Here is a 23,872-nt window from a genome sequence, read left to right on the forward strand (position 1 = left end):
GATCTACTTGTATATTCTTTCTTTGTCAGGAGGGGCAGATCGAAGCATAGTAGTCAGCAACCTACGTCAGCAATCAACTAGGTATGCATGCACGGATTGATACTACGAACTTAACATCATGACGAATAACGGCTGCGGACAAACCCGCAACTAAGCAACAACAACCGAAGCATCTGGCCCCATTCCGATGGACCAGGCATGCAGCGGCCATTCTCCTGATCTGAAGTTGCACTCCACTCTTGGGCTGTTAGGTGCTTCGGGATGGGGTCATTGAGGGTCACCGGCGGGCCTTGGCGGAGATGAACGGGGACAAATGCACCGCTGGGCTGGGATTCCATAATGAAAATTTACAAGCGAAGGACGGCGACGGGAGATAGCAGCATCCCGCGGCTCTATTGCCGTCTGTTATCTGCGGTTCGAAACATGACTTTGTCATCGGCAGGAAGGTTGCCGGGTCCATTAACTCCATTTTTTGACAGCCCCCAACAATGCGATGGAGTTAAAGAAAGGATAGCGCTGTTGGATGCGGCGACCCAAATTGGTAATCACGGATGCCGGCTGGAAAACGCGAATGCCGAGGCCACATCATGGACCCGGCCGAACCACCGACGGAACCGCTTGGCATGGGCAAACATTCAATGTGGACTCCAGTTTTTGTTCCCTTTCCCTGACGAATCCATGAATCACTATTCTTTTGCCCGTGAGCAAGTGCCCGGGATGTGTTGATCAATCTTCTTTATTAGGAGGGGGACGCCCCCCAAGAGGAGGCAAATTCCATCATCACTCCTCACGCTACCATTGCATTAGGGACGAACCTCGGGATCCGCATTGTCCAATATTCCTTGGTCTTATATCGCCTTCCTTACTATCAAATACAGGGTTCCACTACTTCTCACTCTTGCTGGCTTGCCTGCCGGTGGTGCTGTGCTGTTGATATACCCCCTGAATACACCAAATAAAAACATCAACCCTTCCAGGATACTAGGATTCATTCACTCAAAGACAGCCCAATGGTACGAGACAGCGTAGACCGCGCTCCCGAGGCGGTCCAACTCGATGCTTCCCTGCGCCGTAGCGAGGAAATCGAACGGGTGGTCTCAGCGTCGTCTGTGTCGAGCTCCTCCTCGGAGGCGTCCCAACGGGGGACTGGGTTGAACCGTGTCGAGACACAACGGGATCTGGAGCGCCACAACACCGAACTGAGCCGCATTCAGACAGCACGGAGTCAACACAGCGGAACTGTTGGGAGAGATGCTCGGGGGAAAGAATGGAAGAGGCCATTGCCCAACTTCGGTGCCGGCAAGGAATACCCACCACTACTACCAAACCAGGAGGACTATGTTGTCGAGTTCGACGGGCCCGATGATCCTCTCCACGCCCAGAACTGGCCACTAAAGAAGAAGTGAGTTCAACCCCCCTCCTTACAATTCCCCTCCGCCCCTTGTCAGTGACAGGAAGCTAACTGTGGGTTCTACAGGATCGCCACAGCTGTTATGCTTGGCTTCACCACCATGACCGCCGCCTTCGGCTCGAGTATATTCTCCGCCGCGACCGGCGCAGTCGCCCGCGAGTTTGGCGTATCTTCCGAAGTTTCCCTCCTCGGTGTCTCCTTCTACGTTCTCGGTTTCGCTACCGGCCCGACCTTTTGGGCACCTCTCTCCGAACTCAAGGGTCGCCGCCTGCCGCTGGTCCTCTCCATGTTCGGCTTCTTCATCTTCAACATCGCCAACGCCGTCTCCAAGGACCTCCAGACGGTCCTCATAACCCGCTTCTTTGCCGGCTTCTTCGGCGCCTGCCCGCTCGCCGTCGTGGCCGCCGTCTTCTCTGACATGTTCGACAACCGGACCCGCGGCATCGCCATCACCGTCTTCTCCATGACCGTCTTCACCGGCCCGCTCCTAGCGCCCTTCGTCGGCGGCTTCATCGTCGAGTCGCACCTCGGCTGGCGCTGGACCTCGTGGATCGTCTCCTTTATGGGCATCCTCGCCTTTGTGCTGGACCTGTTCTTCCTCGAGGAAACATACCCGCCCACCATCCTGGTCGGCAAGGCGGCCGAGCTGCGGCGCCGCACCCTCAACTGGGGCATCCACGCCAAGCAGGAGGAGATCGAGATCGACGTGCGCGAGCTCGTCACCAAGAACTTCTCGCGGCCCATGCGCCTGCTCTTCACCGAGCCCATCGTCACGCTCATCTCGGTCTACATGGCCTTCATCTACGGGCTACTATACCTCTTCCTGACGGCCTACCCCTTCGTCTTCCAGGGCGTGCACCGCATGTCGGCCGGCGTCTCGGGCCTCACCTTCTTCGGCATGGTCACGGGCCAGATCATCGCCGGCATCGTCGTGCTGCTCCAACAGCCCTGGTACCAGCGCAAGCTGGCCGCCAACAACGGCGTGCCCATCCCCGAGTGGCGCCTGCCCAGCGTCATCGCCGGCGGCGTGGCCTTCGCCGGCGGACTCTTCTGGTTCGGGTGGTCCGGCTACCGCGCCGACATCCACTGGATCGTCCCCACCCTCTCCGGCCTGCTCAGCGGCTTCGGCCTGGCCTCCATCTTCCTGCAGTCGCTCAACTACCTGGTCGACGCGTACCTCATGTTCGCGGCCTCCGCCATCGCGGGCAACACCTTCCTGCGCTCGCTCGCGGGCGCCGGGTTCCCGCTCTTCTCGCGGTACATGTTTGAGGGCATGGGCATCCAGTGGGCGTCGACGCTGCTGGGGTGCATTGCGGTGGCGCTGGTCCCCATCCCCGTCGTCTTCTGGCTGTACGGCCACAACATCCGCGCCCGCAGCGCCTTTGCGCCCACCTTCCCCGCCAACAACCCCGCGGCGCCCGGTACGGCGGACTCGTCGGATGAGGAGGGGGCGGGTGCTGTGAATGAGAAGGTGGTGATGGAGAATGCGGCTGATGCCAGCCGGCCGAGGCTGGATCGCGATGCGAGGAGTGCTGTTTGAGGGCGCTGTTGTTGGGAAACTGGCTGGTTGATGGATTGTAAATTAGGAACCTAAAGGGGTGGGGGGGAGGGGGGTTGTGTAATGTGCATAGTGGTTGGTGGCTTTGTTTGAGCATCGGCGTTTTGGTTTGGGAAAAGATGCATGGCATGAGGGCATTTGAATACCCAGCACATAGATACGTCTCTTCATATAATACGGCATGACATCTACGACCTCTTGGTCAAAAGGAATAGTTTTTAATGTACAGCGTAAAATCAGACCGCGCGTGTTGTAATTTGTTGGACAGATCCGTTCTTCTTTCTGTTTTATACACCCGAAGGCCTTCCCTTTTAAAGGAAGGTTTTGGTTTTTCTTAAATCGTTTTCGAGATCCGACCGCAACGATGACTAGCGACGTCGTCCTTAAGCTCAGCTTATAATAAGAACCTAGAAGCAATGGAAGACATATTTATGAAGCGCAATGGCCAGTCCAAGGGTATGACAAGCAGGTCAGTTGAGAGCAGAGCGTTGCGATTGTCCGGATCGCCATTTCTAAGTAGGTTGTACACTACAAATATAACATATGTCACGCTATCCTTGATTCCCCGCCGAGCCTGAAAGAGCAACGCCCCCAAAAGATATTGCAAACAAAATCAAACGCTCCGCTTTTCAACCCATGATGTGCCCCAAACCCCCTAAGTAAATCGACTCTCCGCAATGCAAGGCTACTACTCCCGCAATCACCGTCTCATCCATCAGAATGGTCGCGCCGCAAGGGTTGCGTTTTTCTGGTCCAGAGACTATCCTACATGCTGTCCTGCCCATGCGCGGGGTCAAAGGGACAACGATATGGTTCCAGCTGTGTATCGAGGGCATGAATTGGAGTCCTTGTAAGCCGTTCAAGGGGCCGAAGACGTAGATATCAGCGGAGGTGACACCGGGAGCCAATTACCCCCTAGCAACTGCACGAGGCGGGATTGGTTAGAGACTGGGATGTCGAATATCTCTTGAAGTAGTCGGCTTTGTCTCCTAGTCCCCGTGGCAAAAGCTGGCATAATCCGTACTAGGGAGCCGGAATCGACCTTACGCCCCCTTGGTGAAGGCCGCCCACATCGTCGACATTTGATCGCCCTTTGAAAGGGAACCAGGGTGAACGGCGACGTTATTCCGGGGTGTCACTGTCGTCGCTATGTGGGGCCCTGGGCCACGGTTGGCGGCCGCAATCCTTCGATAGTGAGGCTCTCCCGCGTACATCACGTTGTCGAACGTGTTGACGACATGCCATCTCGGCCTGAGATGGCTGGAAGCACGGAACGAGTGCTCCCCTGGCCGCGGAATTCAATGGCAATTTTCGTTTGCCGCTTGCTGGGTTGAACTCTCGGCGTGGCAATTGATGGGACAGCCCCGACTTTGTTGGTGGTCCCCACATCACCTCTCGTGTTCGCGAAGACTTATGACGGCAAGCTATTATAAAGTGTCAGCAGTGGACCGATGTGCAAGTTATCACTGCCACATACCCTATTTTCCGAACCATAGACCAAGCGCTGGCCCTCGCAGTCCCAACCCAAACAGGGAATAGCATCCTCGGAATCGGTACCCGTGTTAGGGCTTTGCCAGCCCGATTGTGGCACCCAGCTAGCCTTGGGCATGGCGTGATCACCAATTTTCCAAACAAGTATCCTGTCGTGTGTCGCCACGGCGATGAGTGTCCCGTCGGGACTCATCGAGAGGTTGTTGACCGCGAGCGGTGGCGGCATGGTAATGGAATATTTTGGTTTAACCTCGGCATTTCGAACATTCCACACCAGAACGGCCCCATCCTCACCCCCGGATACTAGCAATCGCTCGTCTTCGGCAGGGTCGTTTTGCAGTGGTTGCCACTTGAGGCTTGTGATACCACCATCGTGCGCGGGTATTGAGCGGCGCTTTCCAGACTCATCCCAGATCTAACGCAACTAGTGTTAGCAAGCTACATTCATCCCTTTCTCTGTCAGCATCGCAAACCCACGTCAATATAGCCCTTTTCGCTCGCGGTCGCAACCAGCTTAGACCTCCAATCGAACTCGACGAGGCTGAAGCGTTCATCCGTGCCCGTCTGGAACTCTCTGCCCTGCACAATCCCTTGTTCTGTGCATCGGAAGGAGACTAGCAGGTCACCGCCACACAAGAGGAACTCAGTCTCGCTGATCCATGTCGCATCGAGGCTGTCGGAGGGGAGGTCGTGGTCCAGGACATGCGACAGGGAGTTCACCCTGGAAGGAGACGAAATGTGAATCAGGGTTCTCGGTTCCGCCATCCCACCGCTCAGATCTGGGCTAATGGCAAGAAGGAGATTGTTGTTGGGGCTCCAACAGAGATTGGTGACGGGGGTGTCGAGGCCGTCGAAGCGGTGCATGCTCGTTCCATCCATAGAGCAGATGCTCACGCGCGACTTGTTGCCAAGCTCCGTGCCAAGCGCGATGAGCTCTCCGTTCGAGCTCCATGCCATGGCTGAGATAGTCGCATTCTTGGGGAGGTCGTCCTCGACGATGCTCAACGATGATGGGCTGGGGGAATCCACGTGACCAGGCTCCGCGTCTGGGGCGGTTCCACAGGGTAATGTCCAAATGCGGGCTAGCGCATCTGTACCGGCGGTCGCCAAGAGGGCTGGGTCCCGGGGGTTCCACTCGCAGAGGAGCACAAGAGGGTTTTCGCCAGCTTCCTGGGATTCGTCGGCACCCAGTCGCAGAAACACGGTGCCCTGCGTCAGATCGCGCACCTTTTCGACTTGCGTGCCGCGAGACGGGCCCTCGGTGCGCAGGAGCGGGGACTCGGCCTGTTCGCCCTCAAGCGGTGACGGATAGGCGTGGTTGTTGTCAGGATGTTGGTGGTCGATCTCCATTGGCGTGGTGGCTGAATCGACCCCATTCTCGTAGCCGTTGCTGAGCCGCTGTCGCTTTGCGGGGGATCCATGCGACAATTCGCGGTGATGCTGCCGCTCGACCGCCCGTTTCCGCGGGTTCTCGATTTCCTCGGGTTCGGCCTCCAGTTCGAATTCCTCGTCGTCTTCCTCGTCCTCGTCCACCACCACCTCGGGCTGGAATTTCAGCGGCCCAAACACCCCCCGCGAACCTGCATCGGCCGTTGCCGGCACATCGCGCGCCGCCTGCAAGCAAATGTCAGTAACCCCGACACTAGCGCCCCCCCCTGGGCCCAAAGCCACCACCAGCACACCTACCCGCCAATTCCATGCCGGGTGCAACCCCAACAGGAATGGAGGGCACGCCCAGAGAATTGGATGACCATAAATGAGAGGAAGTCCTGAAATCGTAAAAGACACCGTACCTCGTGCGCAGCCGCCGAAAACTGCCTTTGGTAGTCTTCGTAGATGAGCCCTTTGTTGAGAAGCGACACCAGGGCATATGTGTTCACATGAGATGCGAAATCGAACTGTCTGTGAGGTTGGTGCACCCTCCACTCTTTTTGGAGCTTGGCGGCCGTCTCCCGATAATCTGTGGTGGTCAGTCTCACCTCACTCAGATTCAATGCCCAGGAGGGAAACAGGGCAGCAGCGGGGCTCTAGGAAGAGCTCGCCGCGACAGTGCACATACTAGATTCTAGCAGGTACCTAAATTTTTGAACCGAGAACGCAGAGTCAGTAATCAGGCCGCCCTAAACAGCGCCCTTGGCTGAGTCTTTCGGCGAAGTAAAAAAACAACGAACCTCCAGACAAGAAAGTTGACCCGGTCCGTGTCAAGTAGCTCCTTCATTGTCGGCGCGCCGGGGTTCGGCAGTGAGTGGCGAGAGGGACGCAGCAGAGGTATTGATGCAGGGCGTAGCAATGAGAGCGCGCGAGGACGGGCGCTTGGTCGATGAGCAGATCGTGAATGGGGTGGTTTTGGGCAAGAATTCGGTGTTGAAGGGTGAAAAGCAACCTCGAAAGCGCCAGGCCGAGATTTGAGATTGGCAGTGTTCGGACCACGGGCCAGCCAGTGCGGGTTTGTCAAGCGTGAGGCATGGGTCCCACCTCGCCAGCCAAGTGGTCCCTGCCGCTTGTTTAGGCGAACGACTTGGATCGCGGGACGGAACCAGCACCTCAGCCAAGCAGGCAAAAGATCAAACGGCCAGCCCCGCGGGGTGCTGCGTGGCGACCAGGGGGACGGACGGAGAGCATCGATCGCTGATCGAGTTCTGATTTATCTCATTCAACACACGTGATGGAAGCTAGTTATCGAAAGACTCGACAAGAGAAACACGCGGGTTTCGTTTGTCGTGCTGGGCCATTGATTGTATTACCATTGAACCATGAAACGCCCTGGTTGTGGACCGCCGAACGAGTTCCAGATTTCTCTGCGCGAGGATGCAGGTCAGACCTGGCCCTGCACGCCATTTCGGGCTAGCAGCTTCCATTCTCGGGAGGCGATGGCTGTTGAAATGCTTTACGAAATACAGTTATGACCGCACCGAGATTCTTGTAATGCACCACATTTTCAAACATCACATTTTCGAACCCTATTACAGCTCTCACGATTTAAACCTGGATTCTCGAGAACATATTACCGTTTACTTGTACATAGCTAGTGATAACTATAGAATCTAAAAGCGAGATCTCCCCCGCGCAGGTGCGACGGCTGACCCATCCTTCGGGATTTGATGCTCGATGTGACAGATGGTCCCGTTCAATGTTACCTTACCTTGCTTGAACCGCACTTGTTTCAGCCAAAAATGTGCCCATCACACTCAAATTACAACTGGCAGCAGGGACCGGCTTCAACCCCAAGCATCACGGCTGGCGTCTACTGTGTAGGCATCGAGGTATCGTAGGTATGCTGCCTTTCGCCACGATAGGGCTCGGTATCTCGCCTCAGCCTTTCACCGGACTGCCGGAGCTGTGGCGGAAAACATGAATGTTGTGGAGGAACGGTGGGGCCCAGTATTGAAATTACGGTCCTGTCGTACATGCCAATTTCGGGAAGGCGGAATCCCTCCACATCGAATCTGACCCGACGCCGCCTTACGAGATCCCGGCCGCAGTTCTGCAGGCAGACCTTGCCATGGGATTTGGGAAAAGGACGCATTGGGAAGAACAAACCTTCATTTCCTGCTGGGGTGGAGGAAGGGGATGGCGCAAAAGGAAATGGCCGTCCTACGCGTGCGACAAGCAATTAGGGTCCCAGGGCTGAGAAATTGCGGGGGCTCGGGGACAGGGAAAACAAAGGAAACAACTGCCATCCTTCAAATCAGAAAACTAACGACCTTGCCCAATCAAGGGCGGCATCGGATGGTGTCTTGGGGTCGCACCCATCGGCGACAAAAAGGTTGGGGTGTCATGTTTCAGGGGTGGCGGACCCAGCGGGCGGTTAATCAGGACGACAGTTGGAAGCTGCACGGTTTCTGCGGCGTAGCGTATGTAAGGTATGTACGAATATTCGTACGAAGTACCTACTTCGAATGAAGTCACCGTGGCCCCGCATATTGTCATCGGAAGCCAGACAACCTCCCGAGCCAACTATCGTGAGGATGCCCAACCTCACCTGTGCGGATTGGGCAGCCTCTGGCCATCAAGCGCGAGGGTCGTAATGGATGGGAAACACAAGGAGGTGATGTTGAGTTCTTCGATGTCCCGCATCCTGTGTGCCTTCCAGGTTGCTGCAAGATAGCTTTGGGGTTCCATGGTTGGCGGAGAAGACCGAGGCTCGAGGAGAGTGAAGCCCGGCCTGTCATCCACCGCCACAAATTCACAGGACCACAAAGACAGGCGCCTGGTTACACCGGCGGTCAGTGGCCCGCGATGGCCAGATCAAGCAGCCGCAACCACAGAAAGGCTGCGCGCCAAGATCCGAAGCTGTCGTTCGGTTCGTAGGTTCTACGATACCCTAACCCCGAAGGTACCTACCTATCAAAGCAGGTCGGGAAAAACTCGGCTGCTTGCCCAACCATCCCAAAAAGTGCAAGCACACAGTTCCCCGACAAGGAGAAGCCGCGCCGTCCCAATCTTGAGGCCTCGACTCAAGAACAGAAGCCCGCCCACCATGCCGCCCCGAATAAACATCCCCCCGGTGACCCGGATCGTGCTCATCGCGTTGGGCTTACAGTCGGTGCTGAGTGCAGCGATCAGGTACCGGCAGTGGACGGCGAACTCGGAGATTGTCATCCCCTACCTCAACCTCATACCACAGCTATCGCTAGTCTACCCGTGGACCTTCCTGACGACAACACTCGTCGAGAGCAACGTCTTCACCTTATCTATCGCCTGCGTCACCCTGTATAATGGCGGTCGCTACCTAGAGCGCGCATGGTCCTCGCGCGAGTTTGCCAAATTCCTGCTTGTTACTGCAGTGGTTCCCAACGCGCTATGCTTTGGCACCTCGATCTTGTTCTTTGCCTTGACACGCAACGAGCGATGGACGTACGTAGCTTTTGGTTTCCCGGGGGTCGCTTGGTTATGGCCGTTTGTGTAGTGTTCTAACTTGTGCCCCCTTGCTAGACTCATGACCATCGCTGGGACCATCCCCCTCCAAATCTCCTTCCTCGTCGCTTTCAGCCAGCTCGTCCCCGCGCACACAGTGACCCTCTTCCGGGGGCTCCTCTCGCTGCGCGTTCCTCGCTTCCCGTTGCTCTACATCGGTCTTGTCACAGCGCTCTGCCTCACACCTATGCTTACGGCCGCCTCTTTTCTCCTCGCCGTCTACGGCTTCTTCGTTAGCTGGACGTACCTCCGTTTCTACAAGGTCGCTTTCCCCGATCTCGACACTTCGCAACCGAGCTCCCTTCGCGGTGATGCCAGCGACACCTTCGCCATAGCCGAGTTCTTCCCGAGTCCCGTCCGCCCCGTCATTGCGACCATCTCGGAGCAGGTGTTCAACGTGCTCGTAGCGATGCGACTATGCGTACCCTTCAGCCAGGCCGACATTTCTGCCGCCCGCGGCGACCACCACCACACCTTCACAAACCGCGGCGCTCCCGGGAGCGCCCGCGCCGAGGCCGAGCGGAGGCGAGCGCTCGCGCTCAGGGCACTAGACCAGCGCCTGCACGCCGCGACGGCGACCGCCGCTGCCCGCGCGCAGAGCGCCCCGGTTCCCCCCGCTGTTGCGCCGCCTATCCCTTCGGCCACGGGGCCGACCGTTCAGAGCCAGCCGCAGGCGCCGCCGCCGAATGCCATGACGGCGCAAGCGACGGGAGGCAGCGGGATGCTTGGCGAGACGAATTACAACCCGGAGGCGGACGCGGACAGGAACGAACCGTAAAGGATGCTTGTTTTCTTCTCTCGCACACCGCCGAGTATGGCGTTGAGCTTCCATTCCTACTTCGTTGTCGGACAGCTAGGGTAGGGGGAGGCGGGCTTGGAGCATCTGGCTTTTATTTTGCGAACACTTATGACCGGCCCTAATTATTCGAGGATCTGAGGGGGTTGAGCAACCGTTTTGGCGTTGGGGTCATGCAGGGTACGAGGCGCGGGGCGGGGCTGGTTTCTTATCTACCTATTACGAGCGAGCCGCATACTCGATACCAATTCAATTTGCGAGATGTGGGAGGGCATTGCCACGGCTGATGTCGGCCTGTTGACAGAACTTGGGACTTGCCGCGGGGCTGGGAGGGGCACTGCGCTTGAGTTTGTTGTACACTTAATAGATGTACTAGAATTGAGGCACGTGGTTTCATGGCATATTCTTGAGCCATCTTTTTGGGTTCTTGATTAAATAGAGTTGAAGGCACTTCCTCCCGGTATCTTACCTCTGGCAGGGCAACGGCAGCCCCGCAAGTGAAGTCTAGTCTCGGCGTCTAGGTGGTATAGTTGTCTAAATGTTGGAGGGCTCTTAGCCAATGATGGTTGCCTTTTTACTAATGTTTTACTCGTATTGCTAAATGTGAGGTCTGCTATCCAAACAACCAACTCTCCTTCACGGAGCTTTACGAAGACCAACAGGATGACTGTGATACAAGTCGACAAACACAAACCGTTCGGTTAGGTAGTTAGTTAACTTTTATTAATGTGTTGGCTACTAGTAACCTTGAAGCTTTGTGGCGGTTATCCGAAAATTTTCGGCCCAAGACAACGTTGCCATTCCCCCATTCGAGAATGAAGCTGATAAACTTGCGTCAGCTCGAGTTCGAGGCATCACAAAGAATTCCAGGTCCAGTCCACCGGCGGGTTTCGGAAGCCACCGAGGTGGGTCAAAGGTGAGCCCAAACGGGAAGCGGGTCACGCCAAGCGGTTCCAATGTGCTCGACCCTAGCCACACCAGCCCCCCGCTTCGCCAGTCCGTTGGCTCAACCCGCGCGGCCGGGAAGGGTCCGCGGCATGCGTTTGAGATGAGCCGGACCCTGGTAAAGCGAATCGATCGCCGCTGGCTTGCGCACAGTGCCGCAAATCCATCTTGCAGGCAGCCTCGGGCGGGGCCAGCAATCGGGACCTCTTATGACACCGCCCATATGGCTCATCCTTTTGACTGAGGCTGCAAAGCGTTGTTCTTGTCCCGGTACCCGTAAAAAGCGCAAATAGGATGGTCTGCGACGATAGCCGGTTTTCATGCACGCTGAGAGTGGGGTTGGGCGAAGCGGGAGGAGTTGCTCGCCTGGGGAAGCCGAGCGTTTTGGCCCCCTTGACCTTCCCCTTTTCTTCTTTTGCTCCGCGCGATGTGCTCTGGTCGATCAAGCCTTCTTGGCACTTCTTGGCACTCCAACGCAAATCAGAGGTTCAAGACTGCACGTGCTCGGCAGCGCACCAACAGGCATTGCATTCTCCCCTCGCTTCCTCTCCCGCATGCTGCGGGCGTCCTGCTGGGCACTGCGTCCTCCCAGTCTACACTAGCTGCGGAGGCAAGGAGGGGCGTGCGCCCACGATGGGTGAGCCACCCGGATTGGGAGAAAGATGCTTGGGGAGCGCCAAGTTCCCTGGCTTGCCTGGCTGAGAGGATCGATTGAGGATCATCGTGAACCCACAGGCTGTGCTTGTCTGATGATCAACTCGTCGGAAAAGAGGACCCGGCTAACGTTTCTGACACATGATGCGATGCTAGCTTGTTGGGGACGGAGCTGGACACCAGGGGTGAGCCGAGAGTTCAAGGTTGAAACGGCAGGCCAGCAAAAACAGCCCAGGGAGTGGGCCTCCCGGTGTGAGACCCTGGTGTCAATAATGTGACCGCCATCAATTTCGTCTTTCCCCGATTTTCGAGTCTCGGGGTGTGAACCGGCGGTCTGTTCGGTTTCCGTGTTTCGAGGGCTGGCGGCTACCCATGTGGAATATTTCGGTGAGGCAGATGGTTAACCTCAACTCGGAGAGGTGGGATTAATGAATACCACGAGCCGGCCGTGAGATCACAACAAGGCCCTTAAATTCTGCAGAGGGCGGAGGGTTCGGTGTAAAGTTCCGTTGATCGGCCTGCACATCAGCCAAGGCCTGAGGTTGTGGTGGTCCGCTGCTGACGTGTGGCTCCAGGCCCGCTTTCCCCGTGCCACCGAACCCACAACCCGTCATTTCTCGCATCCTTTAATTGCAGAAATGTGGGTGTCAGCACGCGCCTCGGCGACGTCGTGGCTTCGGCGCAGCAGCCCAGTTTTTTACGATGTCTGCCTGTCCATGTGTATGTATGGAGTGCATGCATCCATACATATGTAGCTCGCTGTCTTCCCTTGACGCCCCAGATGTTAGCGGGCCTCGTTTGCTCCGCCGATTAATATGCGATAGCGCACCGCGTTGAGTGTGGGGGTTATGCGACGGTCTCGGGGACATGGCGGCTTCATTGCGCCCCTCTTCAAGGACCAACCCCTCGGGATGATGATCTACTCGCTATCAATGAAGTCCAACCGTCGCCAATTTCCCTCTTATCACCGAGATCTTCTTTAAGCTCGCCATTTGCTCCCGGCTCGTGGCTGATGACAAGAAAAACAGCCTTCGAGCGGCGAGGATAATAGAGTTGGAATCCCGACCGTTCTTGTTTTAATGGTAGCCGCGAGCTGCACGCCCGAAGATACCGCAAGACGTCGCCGTATTGCTAAGTGCTAAACTCTTGTTTCTTTGCTTCTGCGTTCCCATTTTCTCGGTGGCTTCCTGAGGGCGTTGATTGAGTGCCGAGTTTAGCGAGTTCTAGTGTCAAGGACTCTCGCCCCTTAAGCTAAGATAGAGATGCTGGATTGTACCGACAAGGCTGTTTCCGCCACTATACTTGTAGTGGGTGTTACGACATAGCGCAGCGAGACGAATTAATATATTCATAGTAAATATACTGCTGCCGGGTGTTGCGCTTGGCGGTTCGGATATCTTGCCATTCGGCCCGGGTTGCCCAGGTAGGTAAGCAACCTGGCAGCGAAGCGGGCTCCGGAAAATACCAATGGATTTACCGGAAACGAAGGATGCTCAGTGAGATGGGCAAATTTACACTCGAGGTGCCACACGCTTCATAATCGATTTCTTTGATCGAACGTCGGACGGCGAGGTTGCACTAACTACGGAGTTGTATGGCCCGATCGCCGTGCAGGAGAGAGAAGTTGGAGGCGTTGTGACCCGGAAGACCGAGGCTCAAACCCGTTCCCGAGAGGTAACGGCTCATTCCGAGGCTTTGTCCTTCACCTTGTTTGTGTCGGCATGACTCTCCACAATCACTTTCCACAGGTGTGACAACTAAACTTTCTCCAGGCCGGGGTCGTGTCACCAACGCCTGAGCTTTGAAGAGGATCTAGGGAAGGGAAGTAGTGCGAGTTGCCCAGAATGAGGCCGGGTTCCGTTAAAAGCCAAGAGAATGGCGCATGAAGGGGGAACTGCCCAAGGCAGGGTCCCATCTCCCGCTTTTTGCCACGGGATAGGTTCGAGCGACTATGATTTGTTCCTTTCTATGATGAGGGAGGATGAGGGAGACATTCAATAGTTTACTTGCCAATCAAGTTGGGGAGAGACAAGCGATTATATGGGCGCCGTTAATGATGGTTGGTTACAATGTCTGGATATCTCGCATGATCACCCGGGATACAGTGTTCAGGCTCCTCACACAGTCATCCAGATTGTCCTCCCGTTGTCTTTTCTGTCTCGCGGGGGCGGTTATTCTCCGACGCCAGAAAAGCAAAGCCCTGAAGTGGATTCCACCCCCATTATTCCCCACCCTGGTTGGGTTGCACGCGTTGGTGACGAAGCGATGGGGAAAGCGCTCTGGACCCCTGCAATTCTTGGCGGGATGCATGGGATGGACCCAGGCCGTGTAACCCAGCGGTCGCCACACACGCTAAAACGAAATGGTGCCGCCGCTCTCTCCGGAAACACGCTCCCCTGGAAGAGGCTGGATGTGGGGCTAGATTAATGTTCCCTTGTGTACTTGATACATGCCACTCTGACGACGTGTCAGCACCCCACCCCAAGATGCGGGAACATTCTCGTTGTTTTAACGCCCGGGGTTGCGGCTCAAAAGATGGAATACCATCTATTTGTGTGAGCCATCCTTTTCTTGTTCGAAAGAAAGGAGTTTCAGGTGTCAATCATGGGCCGTAACTAAGTAACGGAAATTAAACCAATGTTTGGGCGCCATCAATTATCCGAGTGACATCAGGATGTCGACACGGGGGAAGAAGGTTCTCTCCAATTTCTACACAGTGATCCTTGTTTGTTTCGCTGGGGTGACGCCTTCGTCCGAGGTAGGACCTGCCTAAAGTCGCGAGAAGGGGGTCGGCTTAGCGGCGGATGACGGTGCGGGACTCCTGCAGAGGTATTTCGACCTTTGAGCGACCCGCTTATCCTTGGCTGCTCTGCGAGACATGAACGGGAAGACAATTGCATACCCCTGCCACCTGTGGGTTAGGTGTTCTGCGTGCCTCAGACGGGTGGACGAAATGTCTCCCCAGCCCGACTCCTCCCCATTCCGAGATTTCTCCTCGGCTTCCATGCTGTGCTCTGCCTTCCCTCACTCTCCATCTCGACTGCCCGAGCCGTGCCAGCAGCCACTTGGCCAGGGACATCAAACAGGGAGCTCCTGCGCAGTTGTTGACTTTTTGCGTCGCATTTGCATTTCTTCGTTGGCCCCTTTTGTTGTTTTCGGCACCTTTCGGTGCGCCATTGGAAAGTGCTGCAGAGTTGAGTTGATCGCAACTCTGCAGAAAAGATTATCGAAACCCGTTATTCGCGCCTCGTCGCCACTTCCGTCCGACCTTGAGACATCTTGTTTTTATTCAGAACTTGTTGTTTGCGCCCAGTTGTACCGCTTCCTCGAATTGTGTTAAAACCTAGAGCCATCTAGGCGGAGTCGGCAATCATGACTAGCCATCACCCTTCCCCCCCGATGCAAATGCAGATGCATCATGGGCCGCCAGGTCCAGCGCGCGCCCCCGTCCCGCCACAGTCCTTCTCGTCCTCGCGCCAGGTGCTCCTCCAGCAGACCGAGGGGATCTGGATCCAACTAGGTAATGCGCTCCCTTGACAACGTAATCGCGCACACCGCGCGTTGACCCGAGGTCAGCCGTGGCTAACACTCCATTTCAGGTGGCCTTGCTGAACAGATGGGTAACCTTGACGACGCCATGGCTTCGTACGAGCGCGCCATTCGAACCAATCCCAACTCGATCCCAGCCATGAACGCCATGAGCTCAGTCCTGAGAACACGCGAGGACTTCCCCAAGGCCGCCGAGTATCTGAATGCCATTCTCAAGCTGGACGAAAGGAACGGAGACGCGTGGGGTTGTCTCGGTTCGTGCGCCGATTGCAAGCTTGTTGGGCGTTTGCTAACGGGGTTGGATAGGACATTGCTACTTGATGATGGACGACTTGCAGCAAGCCTACAACGCATACCAAACTGCCCTAGTCCACTTGCCAAACCCAAAGGTTAGTTACCTCTCTCATCTTATTGCTCACCAGAATCCTCACACAAGCAAATGATAGGAACCCCGACTTTGGTACGGCATCGGCATCCTCTACGACAGATATGGCTCGTTGGACCATGCCGAGGACGCATTTGCCGAGGTCATGAAGATGCAGCCAGACTTTGACAAAGCCCACGAGATCTACTTTCGACTAGGCATCATTTACAAACAGCAGCAAAAGTACAACGAGTCACTCGAGGTGAGCCGCTAAGCATGACTCAAGAAACAACCGCCAGTTACTGACTCGGTCCTCTCAGTGTTTCAAGTACATCGTGAACTCGCCGCCGACGCCGCTCACAGAAGAAGATATCTGGTTTCAGATTGGCCACGTTCATGAGCAACAGAAAGATGTACGTGTTGCCGGTGACTGGGCCGCTACTCCTGGTGCTGACGCTTGCTAGTTTGAAAATGCGAAGGTGGCTTACCACCGCGTCCTCGAACGTGACCCCAACCACGCCAAGGTTCTGCAACAGTTGGGCTGGCTCCATCATACGCAGAGCCAGCATTTTGACAGCCAGGAGCGAGCTATTGAATACCTGGAGAAGTCAGTCGCAGCTGGTGGGTCACTTGATTTTCACCCATGATGACAAAGCGTGTTAACATTCAGTAGATAACTCTGATGCCCAAAGCTGGTACCTTCTCGGCCGCTGTTACATGCAAATGCAGAAGTACCCCAAGGCGTATGAAGCCTACCAGCAAGCTGTGTACCGCGATGGCCGGAACCCCACATTTTGGTGCTCCATTGGTGTTCTGTATTATCAGATTAACCAGTATCGTGATGCGCTTGATGCTTACTCGCGTGCAATCCGCCTCAACCCTTGGATTTCCGAAGTGTGGTATGACCTCGGTACCTTGGTAAGCAACACTATCCCCTCTGTGTCTGTTTAACATGCTAACTCGGGACCTTTAGTATGAGTCGTGCAACAACCAAATCGCCGATGCCCTCGACGCGTACCAACGTGCGGCTGAACTGGACCCCTCGAACCCCCATATCAAAACCCGATTGCAGCTGCTTCGCAACGGACAAACCAGTGGTGCCGCGCCGGGCCCCACTGATGTCCATCCTCAGGCTTACCAAGCGGCTGGTGCCGTTGGTCCCCCGGGACCGCAGTGGGCGGGCTCAGGCTCCGGCGCGCCGCCGCAGCAGCAACAGGGGATGGCTAACGGCGGGGCTCCAGGCCCTGGGCCAAACTCGTGGGCGGGTAGGATCTCTGATATAAACCCTCCACCACAGCCCCGGAACCCCTACGCAGCCGATCGTGAGCCCTTTCGCGGGCAAGCTGGGCCCGGTCAACGACCACCCAGCCCCCAGCCAGAGCAGCAAATGAGGCCGTATCAGGACGCCAACAGGGTACCGGAGCAACTCAGACGGGGCCCATCACCTCCACCCCCAGCCCACTACGCAGCTCCTCCGCCGCCACCGCCGCCGCAGCAGCAGCAGCAGGTCCAGCAGACCCAACAACCCCGTCAGCCTCCCCCGGGATCACAACCGCCTCGTATTAGGAATCCGAACTACGGCGGACACACCCCTGTCGCCGTGCTTCAGCCCAGCTCAGGGCCTGGCCCGAGTGGGAACTCGGCCAATCCCCTGATGCCGTATCGCAACCCCAGCCCTCGGAATGACGGGCGCCCCCCCATGCACGAAAACCGTATGCCGTCACCTAAATCAGCCTACCCTCAGCACCAGCCGCCGTACTCGGCGCATCCCGATCAAGCGGGTCCCCATGGTCCTGAGCCTGGTGTACCTCTTCCGCCGCAGCCCGGTATGCCTGCTGATGCTGCTCTTCACCGGGAACACGACCCTCGCCCACCTTCAGTTGGCCCGAAGAGGATGCGCGAGTGGGAGGATGATCGGGAAGCGAAGAAGCCGTCGACTGAAGAAACCCGGGCGCGCATGGAAGATATCCGCCACCGCCGCCCGTCCACCTCGCCGCGCCTTGAGCCATACCGCCGTAATTCATCGGAGGTTAGGCGTTTTGATGAGCGTCGCATGGAGGATGCTCGCCGGGCTGAAGAGCAACGCCGGGCTGACGACATGCGCCGCGCCGACGAACAACGTCATGGCAACGAAGGGTACCACCCGTCTGAAGCTGCCCACCACCCTCAGTCGCACTCGGTTTCTGCTCATCTGCCGCCTATGCAACAAGGCCCGTCGTCTATGCAGGGCCTCATGCATGAAGCCCCCGTGCCCCAGGCTGGGCCAGCTAAGAAAGAATACCAGCCCGGGCCTGAGGAGAGGCGGATGGAACTCCCTTCCGCTGCCCATCCCCCCATTGCCAGTGAGCCTGAGAGGGCTGCCCGCACGATGGATGTGGATGAAAACTATGACGACAGTGGGGAGGAAGACAAGAAAGCGGCCATTGCTTCGGGCCCTGCTCCTGGTTCGGCTTCCGCGGCGGCGGCCGAAATTAAGAATGGAACGCCCACGACTGCGGCTATGAATGGCAACTAAGCGCGGCTGGCGCGAGCAGGTGCACCTGGACCCGGGTTCTTGTTGACGGGGTGATATGTGGCAACGTCGGGAATGTTTTTCGAGCTGCCGTTTCTTCCCTTCGAGGTTTATATTAGGTCACGCTCACGCAACTCTGGCTTTTTCGACAATGAAGGCCTTCGTCGACCTATCGGTGGTTTTCTCTTTGCGTTTTCCTTTTTGTTAGTGCGTTGTCAAAGGGATACATGGTGGTTCAAGGTGTTGTCAGGGGGCCAATAGTCCCCAGTAGTCAATGCCGTATCACTTTCTTGCTAGTCGGCTGGGCATGGTCACATGGGATGGTGGACTATCGTCGACAGCATGGGTTATGGGGAAAATCGTCTGGCTGACATGCAGCTTGGGGTAGTTGTAGTAGTTATTCATCACAACACTTTCATATGGCTGAAGCGTCCTATATTGTACATGACGAATGTGACACTTACCTTCCACGAAAATAGCTGGCGTTTTGAGGCGGTAAATAGCCGGCCAATTGCTCAAAAGAACCTTCATGGTTATGAATCTGCTGTGCTTGAGACACTCGAAAGAGGCCATCTCGGTGAGTAGTGTTTACAACATATGCGTTGTCACGTGATTCGAGCAATCACAGATTTTGCGGTTTAAAAAACAGTGAATCCACTCCCCAGGTTAGGGCTCCGCTGCAATTGGCCCGAGCGCTGAGCTCCATCTCACACAAAAATCCAACTCCAAATTCTAGCCTTTTTTTTCTTTCGTAGCCGGACCTGGGGGATTCTTTGACCAAAACATCACGCCAACCGAAGACATCAGCAACCATGTCTCACCGGAGTGAGTAGGCCTTCGTCGCCTCCCCTATACTCTTCATTTTCAATGCGAGGAAATCTTGCGCCTCCCAGCGACCAACGAGATCGAGCATTGCGAATCGAGCCCCGACAACTGGATATCATTATTTCCAACGGAGGCTGACTGGTCATGCAGAGTACGAAGCCCCTCGCCACGGTTCTCTGGCGTATCTGCCGCGGAAGCGCGCCGCCCGTCACAGAGGAAAGGTCAAGTCGTAAGTGGAAATACCGATCCCAATTTCTAGTCTTGGGAGAGTTGCATGTTCTAGGAGAGCCGAAGTTGACCGTCGATGTTATGACAGCTTCCCCAAGGATGACGCCAAGAAGCCCGTCCACCTGACGGCCACGATGGGCTACAAGGCCGGCATGACCACGATCGTCCGCGACCTCGACCGCCCGGGTGCGAAGGCTCACAAGAAGGAGGTCGTGGAGGCTGTGACAATCATTGATACCCCACCTGTACGCGCAACTCAGCCCGCTTGGCTCTTTTTGTGTCAATGGCTAACATCTTTTATAGATGATGGTTGTGGGTCTGGTTGGCGTAAGTCATTGCTGTCCGGCCGAGGATAAAGAGAAGGTCGATTATCTAACACAGTACAGTACATCGAGACTCCCCGTGGCCTGCGCTCCCTCACCACCGTCTGGGCTGAGCACTTGAGCGACGAGGTCAAGCGCCGCTTCTACAAGAACTGGTACAAGAGCAAGAAGAAGGCCTTCACCAAATACGCCAAGAAGCACTCCGAGAACAGCGGCGCATCCATCACCCGCGAGCTCGAGCGCATCAAGAAGTACTGCACCGTCGTCCGTGTCCTCGCGCACACCCAGATCCGCAAGACGCCCCTCAAGCAGAAGAAGGCCCACCTTATGGAGATCCAGATCAACGGCGGCTCCGTCGCCGACAAGGTCGAGTTCGGCCACGGCCTTTTCGAGAAGCCCGTCTCGGTCGACTCCATCTTCGAGAAGGACGAGATGATCGACGTCATCGCCGTCACCAAGGGTCACGGGTTCTCCGGTGTCACCGCTCGTTGGGGCACCAAGAAGCTCCCGCGCAAGACTCACAAGGGTCTCCGCAAGGTCGCTTGTATCGGTGCCTGGCATCCTTCCCACGTCCAGTGGACGGTTGCCCGTGCTGGTCAGATGGGTTACCACCACCGTACCTCGGTCAACCACAAGGTTTACCGTATCGGCAAGGGCGATGCCGACGACAGCGCCGCCACCGAGATCGATGTCACCAAGAAGAAGATCACTCCGTACGTTCTACCCAATTCCAGGTCATGTTGTAAGTAGCAAAGAACATTGCTAACAAGTTGAGCAGCATGGGTGGCTTCGTTCGCTACGGCGAGGTCAACAACGACTTCGTCATGGTCAAGGGCTCTGTTCCTGGCGTCAAGAAGCGTGTCATGACCCTCCGCAAGTCGATGTTCATCCACACCTCGCGGAAGGCGCTCGAGAAGGTCGAGCTCAAATGGATCGACACCTCGTCCGAGTTCGGCCACGGTGCTTTCCAGACCCCTGCCGAGAAGAAGCAGTACCAGGGCACACTCAAGAAGGATCTGGCCGTCGCCGCATAAGGCATGGCGGTTTCTTGTTGATTTTATCGGTTTACAATGGCATTGGTGTCACGGTCTCGTTGCTCTTTGGGTTGGGGTACGGAATTCTACCTAGCATTTTAAGCTTAGTAAAAGGCTGCATAAGAGGAATGGGAAAATGAACCAATTGCCATTGACAGCTGCTCTGTGATAAATTTCGATGTCGTGTAGAATAAACGCCGTCAGGCTCTTTGATATCACAATCCTTGATTTGACGTGCTCTTCATGGTGGGTTCACCCAATCAGTGCATACAGGTGTGTTGCCCCGCCGGCGCTGGCCGAAATTCATGGCAGAGCAAGGAGGTTACATCATCGTCACCCCAACCTGCGCGCCGCACCTTGAAGACCCCTCCAAAATGGTCGCGATTCTTTGTCGTCGCTTTTCCCGGTCGTTCTTACCACGACAACCACAACGATCAAGAGAAAACCACCGGGCGTTATTCCCCTTACCTAATCGACATTTTTGCAAACCCTGCGATTTCCCAGCTTCGAAAACCACACCACCCCGCTCTCCTCAACACCAAACAAGCCCTCTTTCTCGAGTCCCGAGTACCGCAAACATCTACCAAAGAAGACTGCCGCTAGCATCTCCGCCCGCACCAAACCGATCCTTCACAACCACGGCAACGGCAGCGATGGCCTCCTCCTCGGACCAGGACTACATGGCCTTCCTCAACAAGGCCAACGAGGACCCCGCCGCGGGCGTCGCCGCCGGCGCTGGGGCGGACGGCGGCGCGCAGAAGCATCATACGTTTAGGGCGACGGAGGACGGCGTCGAGGTGCCCGAGCCGGTTGCGAGGCTGTGCGGCCGCCACGGGGGTGACGATGGTGTGTATTATGTCTCGGACGCGGACGAGCCGTTTAAGGCGGTTGCGCTGGCGTGGGATGAGGCGGGGAGGGGGTTGCCTGATGAGGGTGGGTTCTCTCTCTCTCTCTTTTTATTGTTCTTTTGACTTGTTTACGCTGGCTTGTTTGTGGGAGGTCGGTTGCTAACCTGGTGTGTGGCAGAGGAGTTTGCGGAGCTGATCCGACATTGGGATCCGAAGAATGCGGACGTGCAGATTATGGACCCGGCGGACTGGGACCCGAATGGGCAGTATGGGGAGGTTGTGGACGCCGTTAGGGAGGCTGGTCAGGGGAATGATGTGCGGGTGTATCGGGTTGGGAGAGAGGGGGTGAAGTCGGAGTATTGGGTGGTTACGACTGAGGGGAAGGGGAAGGAAGCCAAATTGGTTGGGGCGAAGGCGCTGGCTGTGGAGAGTTGATATTGTTTGGGGGATGTTGTTGTTGAATTGCTACGGAAGTGTCCTCTTATTTTTAATTTTAGATGCGGCGCCCGTCGAGAAATCAGCGATCGATGCATTGACCAAAGCTCCTCCACGCTCTGTTCAACATATTTATGGGATATCACCATCAACCGCGCCCGGGTAAGGAAACTTATTCCAACAAGCACAACGCACTCACTCCATCTAACAATGGACGACTGTAATCGATCGATGGCAAAACTTCACAGGAGGAGGTAAGGGATCCTCGGGTTCGTCAACTAGCTAGGGCATGGTTTCTAGCTTTGAGACACCTATCCTTGCATCTTTGATACCGTGCGTTTGGGAATGACCAACCCCGCCCTCTTTCCATTTACAAAATAACCCCTAACGACTCGAACTTCGGTTTCTTTCTTCAGCCACTTCCACCCTATCATACTTCCAGCGTTTGAGTGAGACCTGCGAGAGATTATCATCATGCCGACCACACCCAACGCGTCTTCCAGCAATCCCTCAAGCTCGACGATGTATGGCTTTCCAAATCCGGGGTCGGCTGCGGGAAGAAGTCAATTCAGCCAGTCCTTCGCAACCCCTGGCTCGCCGGCATCATCTTCGAACGTGGATGACACCTTTACCCGCCAGATGAGAGACCGCCAGGCCAGGGGTAAAGACCCATACCAATCCAGAGAAGGCTCCGATGGTGGGCGCGAATCGGGTTCCGGAACAACGTTGCGGCTCGGAAGCGGCCGGTGAGCGAGCTTCTCCTGCATTGTTCATGTGGACTCCCTCTCGTTGACTCCTTCCTTTCACCGCAGTGTTGAGAAGGAAGATTTCTCTCGGGTTGAGCGCCGCCAAAAGGCCATCACGTTCCTGGACGACCCGGAGTTGCTCATGATGCACGCCCAGTCGACAGGCGAGGTGAGTGTTCCACTTTCTCTCAGCCCAGCCGAACAAGTATCATGCTAATACCCCACCTAGAGCATCGCCGCTGCTCGTCTTCACTTCACGAAGATGCTTTGTGGCTACGACGAATAAGTGGGGCACGCCCACCGCGCATCTGACCATCCTACACTCTCATTGAAACCCTCGATCATTCCCTAAACAACCACAGGGCTAGAGCCACCAACCCATTTACACAGAAACCTATCAACCAACATTAGCACATGATGTTTCGCCCTATTTCCCGGATCTGGGACCTCGTCTCTAGCGTCAACTTTCAAGCAACGCAGAAGTCTTGTATTGTCGGCTTTGGCAAGACTCGGCTCCTGCGAACCGAACTTCCCATTATCGTCCGCTTAGCCCGTCTCTCATGCGAAGCCCGGGACTTCTTTTACACGGCCCTACACAAGGCCCGGCTGTAGAGAGCCATACCCAGAGGAGACTATCGACAGCACCGAGGGCAAATCATCACCATCACCCCAAAGACTTTATGGGCCCTATTACTGGCTAATATTCTTTTCTGTTTCCTCACCTTCGTGGGCATTGCCATGGTGTTTTGGCTACTCGGTACCTGGCTACTGTTGTACATAAGCTACCGGACGGCCCAAATCATCACTCGGGTCACGCGCAGACTGCTGGAGGGCCCTGTCCAGACCTTGATCTCAGTCACTTGGAGCCTTGCCCACAAGGTACAGGTCTTTCTAGTGACAACTGGAGCGAGGGGAGAAAGCGTCCCGCCTTACATACTGTTGGACATACAGCCACTTACACCAGGGGACGGGTTGCAGAGTCCACCCTAATACAAACAAACGGATTCATCGTGGCATGGACAGTCAACTTCGTCTTGGTTGAACCCGCCGCCCGAACCGGGACCGTCGTTATCAGAAAGCGTTGGGGCGTTGGAGGTAGACTGGGTGACCGAATAGGATTGTGTGAGAGATAGATGGGTTGATATTCAGCGCTAGCAACTGCAAACATTCATTATGAGGTCGATGAGGGTGGGAAGAGCCGGATGAAAACATACAAGTAGGGAGCAACACGGCAAT

The 23,872-nt window shown here is 56.0% G+C and overlaps 7 protein-coding genes across 7 annotated transcripts; 6 read left to right on the forward strand and 1 right to left on the reverse strand.

The window, feature by feature from the left end:
• Nucleotides 1-1,010: 1,010 nt before the first annotated feature.
• Nucleotides 1,011-2,951, forward strand: F5144DRAFT_495513 (major facilitator superfamily domain-containing protein; the record flags this gene model as incomplete). Its single annotated transcript, XM_066786104.1, has 2 exons — nt 1,011-1,402; nt 1,478-2,951. The coding sequence occupies 2 exons, from the start codon at nt 1,011-1,013 to the stop codon at nt 2,949-2,951; spliced, it is 1,866 nt and encodes a 621-aa protein (XP_066639740.1).
• A 1,319-nt stretch (nt 2,952-4,270) lies between these two features.
• On the reverse strand, nt 4,271-6,973 carry F5144DRAFT_348686 (WD40-repeat-containing domain protein). Its single transcript, XM_066784278.1, has 6 exons — nt 6,632-6,973; nt 6,520-6,536; nt 6,254-6,420; nt 4,938-6,074; nt 4,447-4,875; nt 4,271-4,393 (listed from the first exon to the last, which is right to left on the reverse strand). Exons 1-6 carry the CDS (start codon nt 6,676-6,678, stop codon nt 4,358-4,360), a joined length of 1,833 nt encoding a protein of 610 aa, XP_066639741.1. The 5' UTR covers nt 6,679-6,973; the 3' UTR covers nt 4,271-4,357.
• A 1,822-nt stretch (nt 6,974-8,795) lies between these two features.
• On the forward strand, nt 8,796-10,575 carry F5144DRAFT_582120 (eukaryotic integral membrane protein-domain-containing protein). Its single transcript, XM_066789479.1, has 2 exons — nt 8,796-9,317; nt 9,396-10,575. The coding sequence occupies exons 1-2, from the start codon at nt 8,941-8,943 to the stop codon at nt 10,153-10,155; spliced, it is 1,137 nt and encodes a 378-aa protein (XP_066639742.1). The 5' UTR covers nt 8,796-8,940; the 3' UTR covers nt 10,156-10,575.
• A 4,569-nt stretch (nt 10,576-15,144) lies between these two features.
• Nucleotides 15,145-18,200, forward strand: F5144DRAFT_657092 (uncharacterized protein; the record flags this gene model as incomplete). Its single annotated transcript, XM_066793179.1, has 8 exons — nt 15,145-15,292; nt 15,372-15,575; nt 15,628-15,710; nt 15,768-15,947; nt 16,006-16,098; nt 16,150-16,306; nt 16,359-16,603; nt 16,659-18,200. 8 exons carry the CDS (start codon nt 15,145-15,147, stop codon nt 18,198-18,200), a joined length of 2,652 nt encoding a protein of 883 aa, XP_066639743.1.
• Nucleotides 18,201-18,882: 682 nt separating this feature from the next.
• F5144DRAFT_582126 (60S ribosomal protein uL3) lies at nt 18,883-20,859 on the forward strand. The gene is made up of 6 exons (XM_066789480.1): nt 18,883-19,022; nt 19,173-19,251; nt 19,339-19,495; nt 19,554-19,577; nt 19,637-20,286; nt 20,352-20,859. Exons 1-6 carry the CDS (start codon nt 19,010-19,012, stop codon nt 20,605-20,607), a joined length of 1,179 nt encoding a protein of 392 aa, XP_066639744.1. The 5' UTR covers nt 18,883-19,009; the 3' UTR covers nt 20,608-20,859.
• On the forward strand, nt 20,860-22,047 carry F5144DRAFT_582129 (uncharacterized protein). The gene is made up of 2 exons (XM_066789481.1): nt 20,860-21,540; nt 21,634-22,047. Exons 1-2 carry the CDS (start codon nt 20,913-20,915, stop codon nt 21,888-21,890), a joined length of 885 nt encoding a protein of 294 aa, XP_066639745.1. The 5' UTR covers nt 20,860-20,912; the 3' UTR covers nt 21,891-22,047.
• Nucleotides 22,048-23,856, forward strand: F5144DRAFT_623090 (uncharacterized protein; the record flags this gene model as incomplete). Its single annotated transcript, XM_066792126.1, has 5 exons — nt 22,048-22,636; nt 22,703-22,805; nt 23,048-23,244; nt 23,279-23,409; nt 23,792-23,856. The coding sequence occupies exons 1-5, from the start codon at nt 22,365-22,367 to the stop codon at nt 23,854-23,856; spliced, it is 768 nt and encodes a 255-aa protein (XP_066639746.1). The 5' UTR covers nt 22,048-22,364.
• Nucleotides 23,857-23,872: the final 16 nt, after the last annotated feature.

Source organism: Chaetomium tenue, assembly GCF_020726465.1.
Source record: "Chaetomium tenue strain MPI-SDFR-AT-0079 chromosome Unknown F5144scaffold_6, whole genome shotgun sequence".
In the NCBI taxonomy this organism is placed as follows: Eukaryota; Fungi; Ascomycota; class Sordariomycetes; order Sordariales; family Chaetomiaceae; genus Chaetomium; species Chaetomium tenue.